Raw genomic sequence first — 15,141 nt, 5'->3', positions numbered from 1 at the left:
GCAAGCTTTCCTCTTATTACATTCCAGTATTTACTTTCAGAGGTGTACTGTATATACAGTGTATTTGTACAGTGCCACTTGCCAGTCCGCTTTAAGAGTCACATGGTCATAAAATATGACCGTGTCGCCGGGGTCGTACTAACGAGGCTACTGTCAGTTACAGAGTGCACAGCTGACAGGTGTCACTCTCATTGGCTAAATGTTTTCCTTCACCTGCCTGACACTGGCGTTAAATCAAACTGCCCCTGCAGTGAAAACGGAGAATCGGACACCTGTGTGGCTGCCATATATTTCAGCCTGTACGGGTGGCACACAACAACAGTGCAAACCAATACTCTGCGAAGCCTGATTTATGCTAAGCCGTATGATGCCAGACGTCTACAAGCTCGTAGATCTGCTATTTTATGTGTATGATGAAGTACGAGGGATAATATACATGATCGTCTGTCTCTGTCGGATTGGAAACCTCGTATGTCCAAAACTGTTACTTTTCAGGATTCAAATTGAAAAGCAGCAGATCCACAAGCTCGAAACGTTTTGATCTTGTACATCTGCTACTTTTGCTGCTTTTCAATTTGAATCCTAAAAAGTAACAGTTTTGAACATATGAGGTTTCCAATCCGACAGATTGTATAATGTGTATTATCCCGTACTTCATCATACACATAAAATAGCAGATCTACGAGATTGTAGACGTCTGGCATCATACAGCTTAGCATAAACTATTGATGCTTTTGTGTGGCAGTATGATCAAGTATAGGGCGTTGATTTACAAGGAAAAACAAATCAAACAAACAAAAAAGACAAAAAGTTTGAATATGTGCGATAAGAGGTTTCTGCCCGACAACAGTGACGTCATACATACTGAGGAACACTGGCTCTGCCCTGGATCCTATTTGTGGGTAGAGACTAGAGGCTATGCCTGGGAATGGGAAGGTCAGCGGTTCGCCCCAACCCTAGCCTGTGTCAGAAAGTGTCCTACAGCGAGACACTTAACCCCTGACCGCTCCCCTCTGAGCGCTCATCGTGATATGACCAGCCGTCAAGCTATGGGTGAAGCTGAAACTGTCTCTAGGGCTGTCACGATTACACATTTAAGTTGACGATTAATTGTCTTATACAAATTAACAAGTTAACGATTCAATTGTGTTTTTGGCGTTGAATTCATTCATGAGGGCTATGAATGAATAGAAATTACAATTCTGTTTCATTTTTAGGCTTTGTAATAAAAAAGCGCATGGGGCAGATCAAAATATCGGAAATAGCTGATCTACAAGCTTACGTGGGGTACGATAGTATGTCTTTATATGCCACCGCGTTCTCTAACAGGGGCACACTCAACAGATTCAGATTCAAGAAAAACAAACCTGCAACTACAAATATTTACAAGCATCTTAACAGAAAAACAAGGCCAAAGTTGCTTATAATAAGAAGACATGGCAACACCCTGCAGTATGAATGCAGCTCACTCAAACTCAGGTTACTCTGCTTGGCTCGGGGCGTTGCCAAATCTACCTTCTGTAGGTGCAGTGCGCTCGCTGCTCAGTGAACGGCATGTGTGTAATTTAAAGCTAATGAAAGGTCTTGTCAGCGCCGTCCGGGAGAGTTATAGTGCGTACAGCTGCGGAGTCCATTGGTCGAGCTATAGCGTCTACTACTTAAAACCTAACGGTTTGCAACGTGAGAACTCCAAGGATAGGTCATAAGTTACACAGCCGTCGAGCGGCCGACTTGATTGAGAGGCTTGGAAACCGAAGAGAGAGAGAGAGAGAAAAAAAGACCTTTAAAATATTATGGGACATTTATGTTCCGTAGGGGGGAACATAAATGTCCCATAATATTTGAAAGGTCTTTTTGTCTCCACCAGGCCGAAGGCATGGGGAGAGAGTATGTTTTGCACTCCGTCCGTGTGTCCGTCCTTCCGTCCTTCCGTCCTTCCGTCCGTCTGTGAACAGCTAATCTCCGGCACCGTTAACCCGGTCGATGCCAAACTTTGCACACACACTCCCTGGATGCCAACGATGAACCTCTGCCCCGCATTTTCCAGAACGGCCTGTTATAGCGCCACCATGAGGCAGCTTTTCACATTTTTTTTACCTAAAACTGCACCGATCTGCGTGAAACGTTGCATGCACACTCCCTAGAGGCCAAGGACAAACCTTTGACCTGCATTTTCCGCATCTGCCTTTCATAGCGCCACCAGGAGGCCACATCTTTTGATATTACTCCTCCAGATTCTGTCCAAAAATCTCACAAATCGTTACACACTATCTCTATGGTCATGTGCTCAAGTCGGATCTGTCCGATATTTCATATTCCATCCTAATTGGCTATAATTGGCTTTTACAGTTTGCGAGATTGCCCCGTTTTGAACAAAAGCCTCAAATCAGGAACGCAGCATGCAATTTACGTGAAATCTTTCACACATTTTCTTACTAGGCTGAGGAATATATCCCACCCTTTTCACATTGGCCTGTTATAGCGCCACCAACAGGTTGATTTTTGCAAAACACATTTTTGGAACAAAATGCCTCAAATCATCCAATTGCCATCAAAGGCAAACATGTTTATATTACTCCTAAACATTTTGCCAAACATCTCACACAGTCCTATCCTCCTGGTGGAGACCTGTGCCCAGAAGGGCACTTTTTCTAGTTTATATATAATTTTGTTTTCATTCAGGGGGAAAGAAAACAAAATTACATCCCTTTCCGCTCCTTACTGTATGCATGGAGAAAGATTTGATATCACGGAACACTACTGAATGTCTCAGAAATGTACTCTATATAAATGATATGAGAGATGCTCTTAATTGGTATACTATTCCCCATTAGGTAGACATGGGAATAACACTGAATGAATTGTATCAACAGTTATTCCCGTCATGAGAATACCCATTGCATACAGCAGGGGTTCTCAACCCGTGGGTCGCGACCCCTCGGGGGGTCGCCAAATTATTTTAGGGGGTCCCCAAATTATTTTCAAAAAAAATAAAAAATACATTTTATTTTCACGATTTTTCAAAAATAGCAGACCTACAAGCTCGTAGCGCGCCACTCGGTGGCGCGCTATGAGCTTGTAGATCTGCTATTTTTCAATAGCTAAATTATAACAATGCTTAAAACACCAAAAGGGGTTCCCGCCCAAAATGGTTTAAGGTTATTGTAGCAGTCAATTTATATTGGGGGTCGGGAGGGGGCGGGGCGGGGGTCCCGAGACATTGCCAAAGCATTTCCGGGGGTCCCCGGCCAAAAACGTTGAGAACCCCAGTGCATACAGTACACATTACACAATAACATCCTGTCACGGTGCTTCATGCTATACTCACCAGCCACCTCGTGGATTGGCACGGCGGCGCCGAGGGCAGCGGGCTCGCTGCGACCCCCGGGGTTAACGGCCACCACTCGCACACACAGCAGGTCGCCCGTCGTCAGATTCTTGATGATCAGGTGATTAGAGGAGGTCAGCTGCTCGTTAGCTGCAACCCAATCAGAGGCTGTGTGGGGGGGGGGGGGGGGGGGGGGGACGCCACAGTTAGCATTGGCACGGTGCGAGTGCTCATGACGAGCTGTCAGGCTTTCTCCTGATGAGGTTTTGATAGAAAGGATTTTGACTGGTTTTGGTTTTTATAAGGTGATGTAAGTGATATTTCTTGGGTTAAAATAAGTCTTAGATAGCAGTCATTGCTGTAGGGGAGGCAAGAGTGTTTATTCAGTAAAGTCACATACCAGTAAGACGCCTGAGGGCGAGAAGCGCTCCATGGCCAACCTCGCCCTCTGTCTTGAGTGTACAGGGTTTGATGAGGTCAGATCAACATATGGAATGTCAGAACAGGTCAGCTCCATATATGGAGATCTAAGGGTGGCAGGTCGCATTTACTATGATCCCCTGATTTACTATCATCCCTGACGATCCCTGTCACGAGACCCGGGCACCATATATGGGGGCTTTCCGCATGTATGGGGATTTTGAGTGATACACTGACTTACTTACTGACTGACTGACGGGAAATGCATGTTTCCATAGTTAACAATAAATCCAAGCTTATAACGCGGATTTCTCTGGCACTATAGTGCTATGCTATGGCCTGGAGGGCTGGGAGATAACGTGTTAAAGGGGAAAACCACCCATTTTCAACATTTTACTATGTAATTAATATACCTTAGCTGTTGTGTGGAAATAATAAAAAAGTCCCCCCGATTCTGTGTTTCCTAGAACTGTAAGTTCACCATTAACATGGTGAAACGCATCTTGATGACATCATCAAGATGTGTTTCACCATGTTAATGATTTTTTTCAGATCTCTAGTTCTAGGAAACACAGAATCGTGGGGACTTTTTATTATTTCCACACAACAGCTCTAAGGTATATTAATGACATAGTAAAATGTTGAAAATGAGTGGAATGCCCCTTTAAATGGAGTAAGTGAAATTGGAAGTGGCGAAACTAAAGTGATTGGACATAATTGAAGGAGCTGGAGAAACAATTAAGACCATTGTTACTGAACAAACACAGCAATGATTACTACTGAAAACAGCATTTAAAAGATCATTTCCAGCGGATTGTTAAATAGGAGTGCCACAATTTTTGTATTTTTCCAGTTTTTCATGTGTCTATGAGGTGACAGTACTTCATTAGACACCCTGGAGTCGTTTTTATGTACAATGATGTATTCCTTTTGTATTTAGGGTTTCTTCCTGGAGGCTGAACCCTTGACAGTCAAACGTGCCAATGAAAAAAACAGTAATATAGTGATATCACATTATCAGCCCCTCCCCTAACTCCTCCCCCTTTATCATACAACCACAGCTGTGGGTGCGCCTTAAATTCAGGTGGATCACCACCCATCACCACCCACCAGGCAAACCAGGCATACTTAATGAACTGGTGGGGGTGCCCACATAAAAACGACATTTTAACAAATACTGTACACTTTATTGAAGAAATTCTTCCTCCTTATATAACAATAAGACCTGATGATCATGTTTTAGGGTGGAAAAAAATCATGGCACTGCATCTTTAATGAGGGCACTTTCAGTGGTTTATCACCTGCTGACATACGTTTACAAACAACACGGGTTAGGAGGACAGGGTAGAATTTGGCCACCATCGACGGTGCAACCCCAGTAGACCTGATGTCATCAGAGCAAAGCGAGCTTGCGCTTCTAAAAGTGGACGTCAGCGCAATACGAGTGACAGACAGCCGCTGACAGGGCTGCCTGCCCAATACGGCCCGGATGCGCCTACGAGTCAATCTGCTGTGTCCCTTTGACACTCTGAGGACAGGTGGCGGGCCTCAGAGTGTCTCACTCACACACACACACGCACACGCACACGCACACACGCACACACACGCGCACGCGCACACACGCACACACGTTTGACAGCCAGGGAGGGTGGTTAAACTCACTTCCGTCCTTGCAGTACTCGACGGTGTATCCGTCCAGGCCAGAGTCTCCGATGTTCTCCGGGGTCGTCCATGCGACGGTGAGGCTGTTGTCGTTCACGTCCTCCACGGTGACGTCCAGAGGGGCGCTGGTAGGGGCTGAACAAACGCCGTTCAGAAACAACAGAGCGGTTAGGAGTAGTAGTCTGGAAAAAACACCTCTTCAGACTCCACCTTATAATCTGCAGCACTTGCCATAGCACTTGCCCTAGCCTCGACGAGTTTACAGGCGTATGCAAAAGGCTAAAATTATTACATAGCACGTTATGTAGACATATAGCATTCTATAGTACTGGATACTGTAGTTTCATTGTTGTACAGATATTCTACTGTTAAGACGGATGTTAGGATTACTTGACTGACTATGTCTATGAATTTGAAGTATTATCATGTGTTGGTCTTGCATACTGTAAATCGCTCTGGATATAAGGGCGTCTGCTAAAATGCCTAAATTGTAAATCTAAATGTAGGAGTCTATAGCGCTGCCTGTAAGATGAACACTCATTGTCATTGAAAAAATAAAAAGACGTGACAGAACGGAAGGATGACACAGAGATGAGCAGCTCAAAGAATTCCCCTTTAAACCGTTGATATCCATTGATGATATCCTGATTTGCAGTGGCTTCACGCCGAGATTAAGGGTGCCTCATGAGATTAGCTGCTCACAGAGAGATGGACGGACGGACAGACAGACAGACAGACAGACAACAGTAACACATTATGAGTGACAGTTTGTGGAGCCAATGAAGGCCTGAGAGCGGAGCCTTCATTCAGTAGTATACCTGCAGGGGGAGGAGGCGTCGGGGCCTTGGGTGGCTCCTCTACCGCAGCAGCTTGAGTTGGAGCAGCTAGCATCAGACAGACAGCAGGTTAACCCATTTAGGTCTGACCTCGAAATTTAAAAAAATATTTTCACGATTTTTCAAAAATAGCAGATCTACAAGCTCGTAGCGCGCCACTCGGTGGCGCGCTATGAGCTTGTAGAGCTGCTATTTTTCAATAGCTAAATTATAACATAATGTTTAAAACACCAAAAGAGGTTCCCGCCCCCAAAATGGGTTAAGGGACCACAAATCACCCCAGCACTGAGGGCTCACTAGATATATATCATAGGGGTGGAACGATACGGGGTATACCTCACGATACGATATCTGTGGCGATATTAGGACCTCGATAATGATAATATCACGGTATTCGATATATTGCAATATTGCTATATTCAATGTATCGCAAGAGATTTCATCAGCAATGTACTGTATCACGATGTCTGTAACTGAAAATGAAAAATAACAATAAAAGGCAAAACTCTGGAATTATGTATTTATTCCAAAATCTTACACGATTGTTTTGTGTCACAAACTGGCCAATAAGTACATGAATCTTGCCTGGTCCAAACAGTAAAACACTGACTGCAACTTTGCAACTTGTCTCTCCACAACAATGGGTAGCCTAGTACTACTGGTACTACTAGTACTAACTAATCAATATCACGATATTGGGTTTAAGATATATATTGTGATATCGATATATTGGCACACTCCTAAATTATAGACTCACAGGTCTGTCTCCAAATGTTGCTTTTGTTGCTAACATTGGATGAAAACGATGAAGAGTTTAAACTGCGGAAGATGCTGATGTGGAAACCTACAATACAAGTCAAGCAAGCGAACATGGGGCAACAGGGCCTTCTCAGTGACTGCCCCTTCACTCAGTTGCTCTGAGCAAAATGATTTTCATTGTATTTATACTTGTATTTATACATATGACAAATAAACCTGAACCTGAACCTGAACTGTGGAACTCACTCACCCACCCACCTTCACCACATTCAAAAGCACACTCAAAACCCACCTTTTCAGACTTGCTTTGATTGGTTGATTGATTGATTGATTGATTGATTGATTGATTGATTGATTGATTGATTGATTGATTGATTGACAGTATGCAGAATAGAACTCAATACAAAAACTGTTAAGGTAGTTGCACACTGGACGCGTTTTTCGGAAAACTGATGGAGAAACGCCGCTAAGAATCCGAAAAACGCGCTCTGTGTGCAGGGACCTTTACTGTGGAGGACACCATGATAAAGCATTACTGTCACCAGACAGTATCGGAAGGCAGAGGATCATCTGGCAACGCAACACGCAAGGTTCAATCAATGGAAAACTTTTCAACATTAGAACTATCATTTGATGACATGCCATTCTGTGTGAATTGACTATGGAACATTTTGTTCCTAGATCAGTATGTGCACATACACACACTAGCCCTTCCAGCTGGGAAATTGTGTGACGACAACTTGTCTATGGCTGTTCTTTCATCGTTAACTTTGGCAAGGTAGTATTAGGTAGTATCAGGTAGCCTGTTTGGAGGTTTTTACAGCGTTATACTTTACATCTGTGGTAAGGTGTGTGTGTGTGTGTGTGTGTGTGTGTGTGTGTGTGTGTGTGTGTGTGTGTGTGTGTGTGTGTGTGTGTGTGTTTACCGTCAGCAGGGGCATCAGCACCTTGGGGTGCAGCACTGTCATCAGAAGCAGCGGCAGCAGCAGCTAGCGTTGAGATGCCATTAGAAATGCATTAGAAATGATCAAGTTAAATGAAGTTATATCTCATCGTCACCTTCCTAAACTAATGGCCTATGTCATTTTTTGATGATTATTTTATTTTGCCTTATTCAGCTCGTCATGACACTGGTCACCTCTGGGTAAAATCGCCAAAGTCCTAATTGAAAAGGATCATGCTGATCCTGCCCCTAATTAGTAAAATGAGTGTGACTTTAGGCCAAAATAAGAGTGCGACTTTAGGCCAAAATAGGCATATTTTTTTTGGCCAAAGTCAATGGTGTTGTGATGTCATCAGGACTCAGTCAGTAAGTAAATTGGCCTAAGTCTAAGGTTTAATCCTATTTAGTTCAATTTAATCATATTATGTTACATAACTGACAGACAGTGTTATTTATATATGTTATAAACGTTTTTGGTGAAATGATTAAAGAAATATCGTTTTGGATCCGTTTTTTTTAATTTTTCCTGAAAACCTTAAAACAAATGACTTAGGCCATTAGTTTAAGAAGGCAACGTCATGCAGTAACCAGAATCATGCTATGTGTTCTACTAAAGCAAGCAGGATGGAGTACAGGAGTCACGGCTCTCTGTGTGCCGCGCAAGTGACGGGGACAACCACTGACATGTGTGACACCGTGTGACGAGGACAACCACTGACATGTGTGACGAGGACAACCACTGACATGTGTGACACCGTGTGACGAGGACAACCACAGACATGTGTGACGAGGACAACCACTGACATGTGTGACACCGTGTGACGAGGACAACCACTGACATGTGTGACACCGTGTGACAGGCACAACCACAGACATGTGTGACACCGTGTGACGAGGACAACCACTGACATGTGTGACACCGTGTGACGGGCACAACCACAGACATGTGTGACACCGTGTGACGAGGACAACCACAGACATGTGTGACACCGTGTGACGAGGACAACCACAGACATGTGTCACACCGTGTGACGAGGACAACCACAGACATGTGTGACACCGTGTGACGGGGACAACCACAGACATGTGTCACACCGTGTGACGAGGACAACCACAGACATGTGTGACACCGTGTGACGGGGACAACCACAGACATGTGTCACACCGTGTGACGAGGACAACCACAGACATGTGTCACACCGTGTGACGAGGACAACCACAGACATGTGTCACACCGTGTGACGAGGACAACCACAGACATGTGTCACACCGTGTGACGGGGACAACCACAGACATGTGTGACACTGTGTGACGAGGATAACCACAGACATGTGTGACACCGTGTGACGAGGACAACCACAGACATGTGTGACACCGTGTGACGAGGACAACCACAGACATGTGTCACACCGTGTGACGAGGACAACCACAGACATGTGTGACACCGTGTGACATGGACAACCACTGACATGTGTGACACCGTGTGACGGGGACAACCACTGACATGTGTGACACCGTGTGACGAGGACAACCACAGACATGTGTCACACCGTGTGACGGGGACAACCACAGACATGTGTGACACCATGTGACGAGGACAACCACAGACATGTGTGACACCGTGTGACGAGGACAACCACAGACATGTGTGACACCGTGTGACGAGGACAACCACAGACATGTGTCACACCGTGTGACGGGGACAACCACAGACATGTGTGACACCGTGTGACATGGACAACCACTGACATGTGTGACACCGTGTGACGGGGACAACCACTGACATGTGTGACACCGTGTGACGAGGACAACCACAGACATGTGTCACACCGTGTGACGGGGACAACCACAGACATGTGTGACACCATGTGACGAGGACAACCACAGACATGTGTGACACCGTGTGACGAGGACAACCACTGACATGTGTGACACCGTGTGACGGGGACAACCACTGACATGTGTGACACCGTGTGACAGGGACAACCACAGACATGTGTGACACCGTGTGACGGGCACAACCACAGACATGTGTGACACCGTGTGACGGGGACAACCACAGACATGTGTGACACCGTGTGACGGGGACAACCACAGACATGTGTGACACCGTGTGACGGGCACAACCACAGACATGTGTGACACCGTGTGACGGGGACAACCACAGACATGTGTGACACCGTGTGACGGGGACAACCACAGACGGGGACAACATGTGACAAAGTGACCCTCGAATGCACCGTCACTTATACCAGGACACATTCACGGATAGATAAGAAGACAGACGAGGAGGACCACATGTATACAGAGCGAGACGATAAGACCTTCTGTCACGAGAATAGCACCCACTTGGCGTGCGTGGTGACAGTCAGAGACACAGATATGACTCATGTGATGCAGACAATGTGTAGGACGTGTTCGTGACGGGAGGAACGTGACTGGTACAACACACGCACACAGACAGACGTATTCAAGGTTTACCATCTGCAGGGGCATCGGGTGCAGGGGCAGCTCCTTCCTCGGCGGGTGCAGGCGTCACTGGGGTTACAGGTTGAAGTCAGTGGTGCAGTGACTATGCCATTTATTCACAACCCATTTTCTTCAAATTGTTTTCCTAAATGTAGTAGTTGCCAATGGGCTGCCGCTCTATGCACACAGAATAACTTCCTATTTCCGGGCCACTTCCCTACTTCCTACTTCCTAATTACTTACTTACTTACTTACTTACTTACTTACTTACTTACTTACTTACTTACTTACTTACTTAGGTGTTACCGATGATACTATTTAAGGCTGTGTTCCATTTAGTGTACAGTGGTTTTCAAAATGTTTAATTTCAAGGACCCCCATAACTCTGAGAGTGTACAAATGGAATGGTTCCATTTGTAATTTTGTATACTCTCAGTTACACACCCGTACGGAGCCATTTGGAACCCACTCCAGGACACTTTGAGGCCCACCGGTGTAGCAGAGTGTCTCCAGTGAGCCAACCTGCACAATAGCAGCACCCTGACTCTGTTTGACTAGAATGGAATAGAGCCTTCATTCATAGTATCATCGGTAACACCACGGGCCTCCTCCATTCATACATGGCTACCTCTTTTCACCTGACAACGAGGAATTTCACCAGGAGAGTGTAACACGTGCGGACACGGACACTCGCAAAGGTCCAGGCACCAACTGGACGCCTATTGAGTATTACCACTATATACTGACCACTACACTGACCAATGATGGTAGACTACTACGCCAGTGAAGGGATGGTGGGCAAGAGATGTGAACGAGATGAGATGGAAAAAGGTATAGAAGAATATACTGAGAACGAAGAAATGATTACAGTAAGAGGTTGGTCAACAGTTGGTCATTCGAAGCTCCACAAAACAAGATATGTGTTGGTTGGTTGGTTGCTTTGGTCATTTCCACATGCACTCAGATACTCTATATATATACACTGACACCACGGCGCGTAATCAGCGCCTCAAACTGTAACTCCGCCCACCCCCGGGGGAAGTTGTGATTTGCGCTCGTTCACTGCAATGCAATTTGCGGCATTTTCAAAACAATATTGAGCAGAGTAGCGATTATCAAACGTATTTGCAATGCCATACGTTGAAAGATCTGTTGCCCGTGGACAAGGCACGCTACCTCCGCAAGTTAGATAGCATCGGCATAGATGTCTGTCCGTATGTGATTAAGGATTGGACCAAGTTGCATTGGCAGCCATAGAAAATTCTTACCCCAGGCTAAAACCGGATGTGACGTTTTTGGGCGTTCCTGTCTAGCGTGGTGTCAGTGTATAGAAATGTATACATTCAGCTGTCAGCGTTGGGTGCTGCTTGCGAGCATACAGAAGCTACTGTCAGATGGGGAATTAGCCAAACAGCAGTTTATAAAGTATCCACCATACAGCATAAGTCACACTTGTTAACACTTTAATTGCCCGGGGTAATTTAATCCATTACATTATAGCGCCCATTCGATTTATAAACACGGACCCCTTTTCCGGACGTCGATCGACAACAACGGGAGGTAAGAATAAATCTATCGCGACTGGAGCGCCGTCTAACACAGGATCTATTTTCATAATTAGACGGGATGATTTAGATCGCGAGTTATGAACGTTTTAAGATTTTCGTTTTCATCAGCTAAACAGGGGAGGGAGTTTTTCGATGACGTCTCACTCTTACGCAACACCGAGGATTGCCCAACAGGCGCTCCTGGGCTATGGAGCCATGCGATCCGTTCTCATATCAATAAACTTCGTCTTTTGGACAATGCTTCGCCCTGGGCGTCGGGTGTTACTAATAGAAAGGACAAAGAACTTTGTCCTGGACGTCGGGCGTTACTAATAGAAAGGACAAAGAACTTCGTCCTGGGCGTCGGGCGTTACTAATAGAAAGGACAAAGAACTTCGTCCTGGGCGATGGGGGTGTTAACAAGCTTGCTACAGGATATGGCTGTACAGTTGATGCAACCAATACTGCACTACCTTTGCAGGACATATTATGCTGGGTGAAAGCCTGAAAGGAGGACTATACAGAACTTGATTTACCATCGTCAGCTATGGGAGGAGCATCAGCAGCACAAGCTATGGGAGGAGCATCAGCTATGGGAGGAGCATCAGCTATGGGAGGAGCATCAGCTATGGGAGGAGCATCAGCTATGGGAGGAGCATCAGCTATGGGAGGAGCATCAGCTATGGGAGGAGCATCAGCTATGGGAGCATCAGCAGCACAAGCTATGGCTTCAGGGGCAGCAGTGGCGTCCTCAGCAGCAGCAGCAGCTACTGTATAGCAGACATTGGTTTAGAGACATTAGAAGCTGCTGAGGAAATGTTAGTGGCAGATCTGGAGAAAAAAGACAAATCACACCTGTGTGAACTGAGTGGTGCAACTATACTATCATTGCAATAGTCACCGTACACTGTACTGTACGGTACAGGTTTTATTGTTAGTTATACTTGTATTGTTATAGTTGTGGTGCTCAGTGTGAGTGGCCCTTTGGGCTGCTCAACAGTGCCACTTTAGGTCACCCAGCGGTATTGCAGCTGTTCATACCCCAAATGGATATACATAGACACATAGGAGGGACACACACGGCCAGTCATTGGAGTGTGCTCCCCTCAAAAATGCAGGTAACACTTTCTTGTTACCTGCAAAATTTAAATGTTTCTCCAGTCAAAGGTCACCCAGTACTAGTGCAAAGAACTATGGGAAATTAGGTTTTCAGTCTCACTCGAGTCTATATTTCTATTTACCACTATTGTCTTAGCATTTGCACAAGACCATTAAAGAGACTATACGAACACAGTTTTAAAAGAGATTAGAGAACATCGTCCAGTCCGTGTTTCACCAAGTTGTATACCTATATTGTAAAAACAAGGACGTATCATGTGGATCGTAGCTGAGTAAAGAAGTAGCCAACAGCAGGGGTTCTCAACGTTTTTGGCCGGGGACCCCCGGAAATGCTTTGGCAATGTCTCCCGACCCCCAATATAAATTGACTGCTACAATAACCTTAATAATAGACAATATACAAAATAAATATGGAAACCAGATATAATCATTAGGGAAGGTGTATGCATGTACTATGTGTACTATATGTAAACTCTTCATTTCCATTTTACAGCCATTCAGTTGCATTTTTTCTTTTTTTTAAATGTATTTGGGGACCCCCCAAAATAATTTGGCGACCCCCCCAATGGGTCGCGACCCACGGGTTGAGAACCCCTGGCCTATGTGTGAGTTTCATGCCGAGCACTATTACAAGTCCCACATTGAACAAGCTTGCTGTAATACTGTAGCTGTACTGTTGATCCAACCAGTCCACGGGGATTAGGTTTGAAAGCGCTGCAATACCTTTGCAGGACAGATGCTGGGTGGAAGTTGGACTACAATATGTTATGCACAACATGATTTACCATCATCAGCTATTGGAGCGTCAGCAGCAGAAGCTAGGCCTTCAGGGTCCTCGGCAGCGGGCGCAGTAGCTAGCAGACATTAGATACATGTTAGCACTTGCTGAGGAGATGTTAGTTGCAAAGAACTATGGGAACTGTAGTTTCTATAGTCTCCCATTATTGCCTTAGCATTAGCTACTATTAACTACTGACGGCCGCTGTAAATAAGGAGACGAGAAGGTATTTGTAAAAGAGGTTAGAGCACATGATATGCTGTCATTAGTGTTAACAATATAAAAAGGTACATACTGTAATGCAACGTTATTAGAGTAACTTGTGATAAGAGGTTAGACCTTGTTCCAGTGATGTACTGTAATACACAGCTGTTACCACAACGAATCACTGCCGTGCAAACATTAAAAATGTATTTATATACAGTTGGCCTAAAAGAATTAGATGATGGTTACCATCAACTTTATCAGCCTCTTTATCAGACTCTCCTCTACAGCAGGACCAGAGGCTGAGGTTAGAGAGGATGAAGTTATATTATTAAACTACTAGCTTTGGTAGTGGAACATATAGGCCAAATTGTTGTACAATGAAGACTCAACAAAAATGTCCTCTTTTAGCAATATTAGCCAATATAATTTCATGAATTCCATTTTATTAGTAATTAACTTGGAAACAATGGAACCTCTCCTCAAAAAAGAGAGGTCGTACATAGCTTGTAGTCACAATGCAATATATTTTCTATTATTATTATTTAATACAACAATGTTTCGTCAAATGATGTCTTCTTTAGGGTATGAAGTAGACATACTTTGTCGATATAAACTACGAGCTGTATGACTCCTTTTCTTTGAAAAATAAATTAGTATACTTGACTGGCAGATAAGAGCAAAATGCAACATTATGTAAGCACTTTGTGATAAAGGCAGGAAGAGAATGGTCCAGTGATGTACAAAGTGGTAGAAAACATTGTTGAACAATCACCACAATTTTTTTTCCTTTGTAATCTAAGAATTTATAGTCGGTTTATATAAAGGGCTGAAGGTTACCATCAACTGGAACAGCCTCAGGTTCAACATGGCTGGGAGCTGGAGTCTCCTCTACAACAGCAGCGGGTGCAGTGGCTGAGATTACAGGTTGGTACAAGCTTAGTATAATAGACTATAAATCAAGGATTCTAGGACAAAGCTGGACATATTGTTGTTCTGTAAGCTTGAATCAACAATGTGTACTTAAGGCCTATTCATACACACTTTCAGGTGATACGGTGACCACCGAAAACTAC

At 44.6% G+C, this 15,141-nt stretch overlaps 1 protein-coding gene across 1 annotated transcript in view; it reads right to left on the bottom strand.

Moving 5' to 3' along the window:
- Positions 1–15,141, bottom strand: part of mybpha (myosin binding protein Ha) — a 55,026-nt gene that overhangs the window by 30,511 nt on the left and 9,374 nt on the right. Inside the window, exons 2-3 of the mRNA XM_079493883.1 lie at positions 5,411–5,545; positions 3,329–3,496 (exon numbers count right to left, since the gene is read on the bottom strand). Coding sequence (XP_079350009.1) covers positions 3,329–3,496; positions 5,411–5,545 — 303 coding nt within the window. The remainder of the gene's footprint in view (positions 1–3,328; positions 3,497–5,410; positions 5,546–15,141) is intronic.

Source organism: Electrona antarctica, assembly GCF_951216825.1.
Source record: "Electrona antarctica genome assembly, chromosome: 2".
Taxonomy (NCBI): domain Eukaryota; kingdom Metazoa; phylum Chordata; class Actinopteri; order Myctophiformes; family Myctophidae; genus Electrona; species Electrona antarctica.
Note: the sequence above shows the minus strand (reverse complement) of the source record. Positions and strands in the feature narration are given on the sequence as shown.